At 31.6% G+C, this 9688-nt stretch overlaps 1 protein-coding gene across 1 annotated transcript in view; it reads left to right on the forward strand.

Annotated features, from left to right (window-relative positions):
• The first annotated feature begins 9123 nt into the window (after positions 1 to 9123).
• The window catches only part of LOC117106713 (enolase-phosphatase E1-like), a 24182-nt gene continuing 23617 nt past the window's right edge, over positions 9124 to 9688 (forward strand). Inside the window, exon 1 of the mRNA XM_033248125.1 lies at positions 9124 to 9303. Within this exon, the coding sequence (XP_033104016.1) occupies positions 9252 to 9303 (52 nt within the window). The 5' untranslated portion in view covers positions 9124 to 9251. The remainder of the gene's footprint in view (positions 9304 to 9688) is intronic.

Below are 9688 nucleotides of genomic sequence, written 5' to 3' on the forward strand. Positions count from 1 at the left end.
TCATACAATATTGATCTTAAATGACCTATTTATGACCATAATTATCAGACCATGTCACCACTTTTTTTAAAACTTTTGTGGGGGTAACCCACAATTTTTTCATCATTTTTAATTTAAATAAACACATATTTTACCACGGTATACAATAAGAAATCCTGTCAAAAAATTAAATTAATTAAATTATGAGATTTTGAATATATTAAATTAAAAATATTATTTAAATTTCATGAAAGTAATATCATCATAGTGTGAGCAAAACATTGCATATTCAATTATTATTATTATTATTAATATATATACTTATATACACATGCATATATACACATACATACTGTATATACATATACACATATATACATACATATACACCTACACACCCCAACAAACACAATACATATAATTATATATATATATAATTATATATATATATATATATATTATACCATTCTTTTTGATATCAATTTATCATTTCACATTAAATACAATATCTGATATCAGACTTTTTCCAATATATAATGGAATATAATAAATACAAATACATGTCACTACTTTTGTTGTTATTCTTTGACTATGCAGTACAGTAAACATATTTAAAAGAACAAAACATGTTTTACATGGTGGTCCCCTTGAAATTTAATATGGCTGCTAAATGACCCTGACCTAAAATGGCTGTCATAATGACCTCTGATTAAATAGTTCCTATCAAAAATTGATTTTTGTGAGCTTATGTATGATTTTGCTGTAAAACACGACCACTTACAAATTAGTAAGATATTCTACGTATTTAACAGAAAAATGAAATTGAGTGACCTTAAATGACTACGGTATCTGACCATGTCACAAGTGCTATAAATCATTGACCATGAAAATATATTTTTAGACATCATAATTCTTATTGGATGTAGTTTAAAAGTCGATATATTGATAAATATAGTTTTTGCGTGGCAGCCATTTTGAAATTCAAGATGGCCGCCAGGATGACCTCAAATGAAATATTGTAGTTCATAGTAAAATTTTTGAATTCTGAGAGCCTGGGTATGATTCTAATGTAAAATTTGACAATTACGTAATTTTAAAGATGCCATACAATATTTGACCTTGAATGACCTTAAATGACCTATTTGTGGCAATCTGACCAGGTCAAATATGATATTGGTATTCCTCGATCATATAAACATACTCTTAGTATTATAATTATAATTCAAAGTGATTTAGAAGCGGAGATAAACATAGGTTTTATAAGGCTACCATTTTGAAATCCAAGATGGCCGCCATAATGACCTCGGATGAGGTGGTTCCTACGAAAAATTGAATGCTATGACCATAAGGAGCATGTAAAAAAAAATTGGTGCTTTTGTCCGGAACGTCCACATTAAGTCCAAATGTGGCCCTAAGCTGCCGACTATAATATCAAAACGCACTAATTCGTGACGACATCAGCACATAATTTTATACAACACATCTAAAAAAAATCATTGAAATTCAGAGCTTGAATACTGGTGGTAGATTCATCTATTGATTTTACAGTCAACAATTTCGTGTTTTATATTCGACGAAATTAATATACAGTACGGTACTAGTCTATGTTAATAATAGGAGTTGAGTTTATGAATGGCAAGACTATAATAAAAGAAATGAGCGAATGTCGTGACAGATGTGTTTACCAATTCTGAATCGTTGCAGCGCTGAGCGGGGAGAGGGATTATTGAAATTCAATGACTAAGAATAGCAGCAATCTTGGCCTGATTATACTAATGCCCTGGCATATATAAGTAGTAATGAACATTAATGGCGAATTAAATATCGCATGGGTTCGATTTGATCTATTGCGATACCATACACGAAACATATAAAGCAATCATTTGAGAACGCCATGAATATTAATATGAGTAAAATCACATGGTATCAGGGATAATCCTCTAATTCCTCACAAAGGGATTTATATTCTGGTCGGGGGTGGGGGGGGGGTTTCTTGAACACCTAATAAACGAAATCGAATAGAACAACAAAGTTTAAAAATTGGAATATAAAGATGCTAAAAGCGGGAGTTAAAACAATTTTAAGGTAGGCCTACATGGTTGAAAATTGTTTTTAAAATATGGGAAAGTAAAGTAAAGTAATCCAGCACATATAATATTTATACTTGATATAGGCCCTAATATAAGTATTAAAATAGTGTCTCTGGACCTTTTTTCACACATTTTTCAAAGAACAACTGAAATAAAGGAACCGTTCGTTGATCAGCTTGCTTGATACGATTACTACAAAATGTTCCTATCCGAGTAGGCCTACTGCTGTCTCTTATACACATCTAGATGTGTATAAGAGACAGATCTCTTTGTCTTTTAGACTTATAAGGCCGAATAGTAGAGTTTTTAATTATCGGTAGAAAAAATATATATTATTGTGGTTACTATGTCTACTATATGTGTGTAACATCTACATGTACTTTATAATCAGGGTTAATTTGGAGATTAATTTTGGAGTCGCTGAATCTACACAGCGACTTCGCAATTAAAATTAATCAGTCATGTCTACAGCTGCGATACGCCCACACAGCCGCCAAATTGGAAAATACTTTTTTACACACGTGGGCAAGTGGGTTTAACATCACTTAAAATAGTAAATACATAAGTATTAGCAGTAAAAAATTTAAAAGATGTGTAGGGCCTATATTCTTTTTTATAAGAACAACTAAAGTTTTGCCGAAGCTCAATGTTCTTAATTTTTTGCCGATTTCAGTCTCAAAATGTTGTTATTTTGTTAGAGAGAAACTCTATTCACATGTAATGTAGGCCTATTATATAGAGGGTATAATAGTCACCTACTACACATACAGATCAGATTTGGTAGTTATCTTATTTTTTCTAACCCCATTTGTCATTTTACCTCACCCTCAATTTGTTATTATTTTGATAATTTCAACCTCATTGTTCTTATAAAATATGTTCTTATAAAAGAAAATTACACTGTTTTAATTAGGTCTATTAGTATTATAATAAAATATTGACATAGTAATCATGATGAGGATGTATGTTTCCACCTTTGCCTTATAAATGCTAGTTTTATTATTATTATTATTATTATTATTATTATTATTATTATTATTATTATTATTATTATTATTATTATTATTATCATTATTATTATTATTTTATATTATTATTATATTATTAATATTAATAATAATATATTATATTATTATTATTATCATCATAATCATTTTATTATTATTATTATTATTATTATTATTGTTATTATTATTCTTAAAACCAAATTCAGTCGACAATTTTGAGAATTATAAATCAGTAGCCTATAACCTATAACGGATTGTTGAAGATCATGTTAAAATTCTAGCCACAATGGACATCTTATTCATGCCTACAGGTAGTCGCAAACACTAGGCATATTCAGAGATGAACTTTAAGCGCTAATTAGCTAGTGAACTTTAATTTATATCGTATGATACTGCAATACAAATCTTAAAATCATGTAGGAGCAACTTGACCAAACGAGATCATTTCCGAGAATTTCCAAACGTTCTCATTTCTGAGTAAATTACCGAATACGTATAAACTTAATGACAATTGTCGCACAGATTTACACGTATGAATGATATACTAATTAAGCTACTTTTACTTCGACCCTTAATCCTAATAAACTTTCTACGCTTAACCGAGTTTTAAACTTCGTATTAACTGTTATTTTTCTTAGTCAGGACTTCCCAAGGCGAGCTGTGCAGTCACATCGGATACGAACCGAAATTCAGACCACAAAGCGCTGAACGGCAGTGGCATTTTACACGCTGATTCGATTTTCTGATCGGTTCGGTAGGCTTTCCAATCCGAAAATTCGGATTTGGTTTGAATGCAACTTTACCCGAAATGAATCCTCAACTAACAATTTTACGTTATGTTCACGAATGTTGTTGGGCCCCTAATAACACATTTTTGTTTGCAGGGTTAGTAGCAATGCATATTGCATTTATTTTCAAAAAGTGTTTTGCCCTGGTGATCACTGATTCCACACGACGTACAGTAACCTATGATATAAACCGACATACTGCTGTGAAAGAAGCAAAAGCACAGTTAAAAATTATTGTACATATTTTGTAACCGTTTGTTTAATTTTTGTAAATCTATAGCGCAATGCAGTAGGGAGATTTTGCAAACGTACGAAAACGATAACGAATACGTTTACGTCATCACTTTTTTAGACAATCCATCCTCTTAGCATACTTGTTACAGCGTAGGCGATTCATGCATTTTAAACCGGGCACTCAAAACTGCGCACGACGATCGTCGGCCAACGCGAATCTATAAAGAACGCAACGCGACGGCGCGTGCGCAACGGATCGTTTTTAATGACGTCGTCTATCGCTCAAAGAGAGCGGAGTTAGATTCGTCGTGCGACGATCGTACGACTGTCGTACGGCGCAGTGAGAGGCCGGGTTTACATGAATCAATGATCTTATTCTGCTCGTATCTATAGAATGTTTTAGGCACGAATGACGATGATGAAGATGACGTATTCGTATTCTTTATCGTTTTCGTAAGTTTGCGAAACTTCTCTATTATCAGCATACATACATTATATTATATAATTTATATAGCGCTATTTCATGTTTAAGCTACTGTAAAATGATCAAATAAGCGCTCGAATTAGCGCCGCTTTTTAACTAAGCACAGATGATGTCTCGGTGCTTCCACATTTTACTACCCAAAGTTTTGGACGAATACTCATCTAATTAGACCCCCACCTGCCACTGCTACTCTACTTCACTAGTGGTGGTAGTAGTTGCAGTAGTAGCCCTAGTAGTTTAAGTCTTCTCTAATATGAAGACAATTCTCCATGTGTTTTGAAATTCTGCAGGAAACGATTTATAGTTTTATGGGAAGACTGCGGAATAATTCTAATAATGGTTGATTAAAGCTTACCAGAGTTAATACTTCATTCTATTTGGAAATCTGCTCTGTACAAGTCTAATTTATATACTAATTACTATATCAATTAAATATATGTTATGTTCATTTCTATATCGTTTTGTGCAATTGTCCATAACTGTTTCAACAAAAATGTAACAAACAAATTTCCTTAAGTACAACGGCATTGTACCATAAGCACTATTCCACAACACTGGAAAAAATGTAGTGAAATGACCTTGGCAATTTCTATTTCAAACAACTAACACAAATTTCTATCAATGAAAATCATAATAAAATAATATATTCCAGTTTAGTTAAGAAATTTGTTTCAATACCAACCGCTTCTATTTTTAATAAATGGGAAACAGAATTTGGAGAGCCATTGAACTGGGAAATGATTTTTATGTGTCCAACAAAGTGCACTCTAGGCACAAGATTAAAGATTTTTTCAGTTTAAGTTTATTCATGGACCTATTAATAAGTCCATGGTTTATTCATAGATGCATTGCAACAAATAATTTTCTATTTAGGATTAAGATAATTGATTCACCAATGTAATCTATGTAAAGAGAATATCCAAACTTTGTCACACCTATTCTATGACTGTACCATAATGTCTTATTTCCCGGAGAAACTTGAATGTTTCTGCAACAGGAAGTATATATATTCTAATTGCTTCTCAAAAAAAGTACATTTTGAGTCAATAATACTGTAGTAATTATATTGTAAACAATGTGCTACTCCTAGCAAAAACCTATTATTTTAGATGTAAAATTTAAAATGATATACCACACATTAAAGCGTTTATAAATCTATTAACAGAAAGGATCGAGGCTATTGTTGCCAGAAATAATAATAAATACGAGCTGCATTTAAAGAAATGGGAAAAGTTACTCTAATATTTCACCGAGGGTTTTCACTCTTGTCATAAATGTATTTATATTAGGAAAACGATTTTGAATTGTGATTTAATTTTGGTATTCATTTCTTTCTGTATTATTTCAATTTGTTATGTTGCCGCTGCGTCGGCGAAATGGTGTTTCAATATGCTTTTGAAAATGAAATGATGAATAAAAAATAATGAAATAAAAATAAATAAATAAAAATAACTGTTTATGAACACTGTTTTGGAATTAAATTTTTTTATTTACTAATAATTAATTGATTGGTTTTAGTATTAGGAAATGATGTTTATTATAATAATTGAATTGAATTGAATTTATTCATTAATCAGGTAAAACAGGATCGACAAACAACATTAAAACAACAGCAAACAAGAAAGCCAGAAGTGAAAAAAGAACCCTGGTTAATAGGATAAGCCATACAAATTAGCAACTACCTATTTCCATAACATCCTATATAAACGATTTCAAATTTCACAGTCAACGGAGAAAAGAACAAAACACAGCCAACGTAAAAAAGCAATAAAATGCAATGAATATTCAGTAAGAAAGTTAGCCTTTTTAAAAATTCGAAATACGGTACGTTTTTAAAATAATAACACTGACTGAAACTAAAAAGGTTATAACTTTAATTGATTGAAACAGAAAAAAAAAATTACCTTAATTTTACTATATCTATAATTATTTATACTATAATTATTTACGGTACTATTTTAAGAGTACCGCTTGCAATTAGAGGGTACAGTATATATGATAACGTAAGTGTATCTTATCTATAGGTCCTATATATATATTATATATATATACATATATAATTGAATTTGTATTAATTTAAATAATATATATATATAGGACCTATACATAATACACACTTACGTTATCATCTGTACCCTCTAAATGCAAGCGGTACTCTTAAAATAGTAAACAATTCTATATATAGGATGTAGTTGGCAATACTAGCAACGTATAGTGCTCGATACACGTGATAATGCAGAGCGTAAATATTGAAAATGTAGAACTTGTAGAACTGGGTATTATCACTCTACAGACTGTTTCATGCTAATGCAATTTTCAGGAGTGAGAGAATACAAGGATTGTGCGAGTATATGAATGCTAAGACAGGTGAAAATGCAAATAAGTTAATTGTTTTTAAGTAGGTATTTGTTGCTGTGCCTGAATTTAGACAATAGCTCGGTTCTTTTGTTTAGTGTTGACTGTTTGTCTGAATATATTATGTGAAGTTTCTCGGTTATGCACATGTTGCAGAGTTTATATATGTATATATATTGAAAAGTAACAGAAAAGGAATCTGACAAGAAAAGGAAAGTTTGCCTTCACCGGGACCCAAACCCGAAACCTTTCGCATACATGGCGAACGTCATAGCCACTTAACCACGTGGTGATGTGGTGATCCAAGCGCCAGTAGAATTTGAGTTACTTTCATTCGTTTAACGTGTCTGACGTCACAATTTTTATATAGTGCTGATATCGCAATCACATTATATATAATATACATATATACAGTATATATATATATATATAATATATATATATATATATATATATATATGAAGCTAATCAGATATGTAAAAGTAAAAACAACTAAAAGATATATTGTCCCTTGAAAATGACAACAAATTATAAAAATTATTTTGAAATTAACTTGATCATTTTGCAGTAACATACATATTATTAGGCCTAACTTGAGCATTGAAATTATTCAATTAAAAAAATACCCTGATTTTTAAACTGGATAGTTACAATAAAGATAATGAAACACTTCCAGTAACTGGAAGTGTTTCTATCATTGTTTACTGTAAACAACGTTCAAGTTGATAATTTTTATGTTAATTCAAAATGGAAAAGTTAATTTCAAAAATGATTTTTACATTTTCTTATATTTTGCAAGGGACAATATATCTTTAATTTTTGTTTGAAATAACATACAATAAATATTGATCTTAGAACTGAAAGAGCGAACTTTAGTCGGCAACCAAAGAATATTATTGTATCCACGCATTATACTGTATCCGTAGGCTATAAAGTAAAGTAAATAATTAGTGTTAACTTATGTCTGAAAAATGGAATGGCAAACAAACTAACTAATGATTAACCTGCTTTAACTGCTTTAAAGACATGACTAAAGAGAAGCCAAGTAGTTAACCCAAAATAAGTTACGTCCATCTATGAAGCATCATCTTTGCTAATACCTCTGGCTTACATTGTCTGCGCGTTTATCGCCCTCTGTGCATCACATTATCCTATTATAGGTGATTTTATCGTCTGCATAATTATTCTTCATGATGACATTACCTGCAAAATAAGGTAACTTTACAATGAAAAATAAGGAATTGTCCCAAATGACTATGTAGGATAATTACGTCGTTATTAAAGCATCACTATAAATATCATAATTTACATAACGTTAACAGAACATGAATTTTTTTCTACTTGTGTTAATGAACTGAATTGCAAATATTACAACCGATATGCAGCATTGTTCTCATCTAATTACACAATTTTATTCATCATCTGTTGTTTTTCTTGTGCAACTTTCATTGATCAATTTTTAATATTGATACTTTTAGGCCTATAAACCTTGAAGATACAAATCATGTTGTTTTACTTTTGCAAATACGTGGTATACAAACTAACGTGAAGAAGGATGTTTACTGAACACTCTAACATGCGAGTAGGCCTACACTTCAAACCAAGTATAGCAGCAATGTCGTATAACATTAGCCGTTAGCGATAACAATAACAATAACTGGCCAAGGCCTAACAATGGTAAATAATGTAAATTAGGTGAATAACCTTAACTTATGAAAAATCGATTTTAATAAATATGGATACACAAATATTTGTATTCAGGTATGTCAAGCTCCGGGAAATTATTTATATAAAAAATACAATAATCTTAGTTTGAGTGAAATCGATTTCAATGAATATGGATATACAAATATTTGTATTCAGGTATAATATTAAGATCCAGGAAATTAATTATTTAAAGAAAACAATGTCCAAAGATGTTGAAGAAAAAATATAAATGGACTCGTATGTATCATTCGTGTTAGCAATTTCAACTCAATGATAAATGTGATTAATTCTTCATATTTTTTATGACGTCTTTAAAATATCGAATTCTTTCCAATCGTTGCCATAGAAATTTATAATGGGAGAGCAACACAGCGCTATACAGTTCCTTGATTGGACAAGATGTAATTAAATGAATTATCCTTAAACCATGTTGAACATGCGCATAAGTGACAGGTTGCTTGAAGTGGTTACTCTCTGAACGACTACTGTATACAAATAAAACATCGGCGATAGTGTCGGGTACCGTACTTAGTTGCGGATTTTAACCAGACGAGTAGTCACTTAGCTTGTTACAGTAGCCGGCGCGCGGTCATAACAACTCTCAATTATGTATAATACGGTGTCGGTTTTAATATTTGTTGGCTTTCTGACGATCACAGGTAAGTCTGTAGTAGGCCTAAAGCTTATCAGATAATAATTATTTCATACCAGAGGCCAAGAAAGAAACAGGGGTGGCGCCAGGATTTGCCCGACGGGGGCCGAGGTCCCCGACGTGGGGGCGGGGCGATTTCCCCGACCAGTGGCAGATTTCCCCGACGAAGGCAAAGTATGCGTGGTCGAGATTCGAGGAAAAGGTTCTGGAAGTTGTCCAGGGGGCGAAGCCCCTGAAAATTTTGACAATTTAGGGGTTTCAAAGGTTTATTTAATCGATTTTAGAGTCTACTAAATATGTAGAAAATACATATCATTTTTTTTCTCCCCCGACGAATTGTGCTTTTTCTCCCCGACGGGGGGACCAGCTCTCTCCGACAGGGAGCCCTGCCC

This window comes from Anneissia japonica, unplaced genomic scaffold (assembly GCF_011630105.1).
Source record: "Anneissia japonica isolate Jap-2015-1 unplaced genomic scaffold, ASM1163010v1 scaffold287705_len1045735_cov187, whole genome shotgun sequence".
In the NCBI taxonomy this organism is placed as follows: Eukaryota; Metazoa; Echinodermata; class Crinoidea; order Comatulida; family Comatulidae; genus Anneissia; species Anneissia japonica.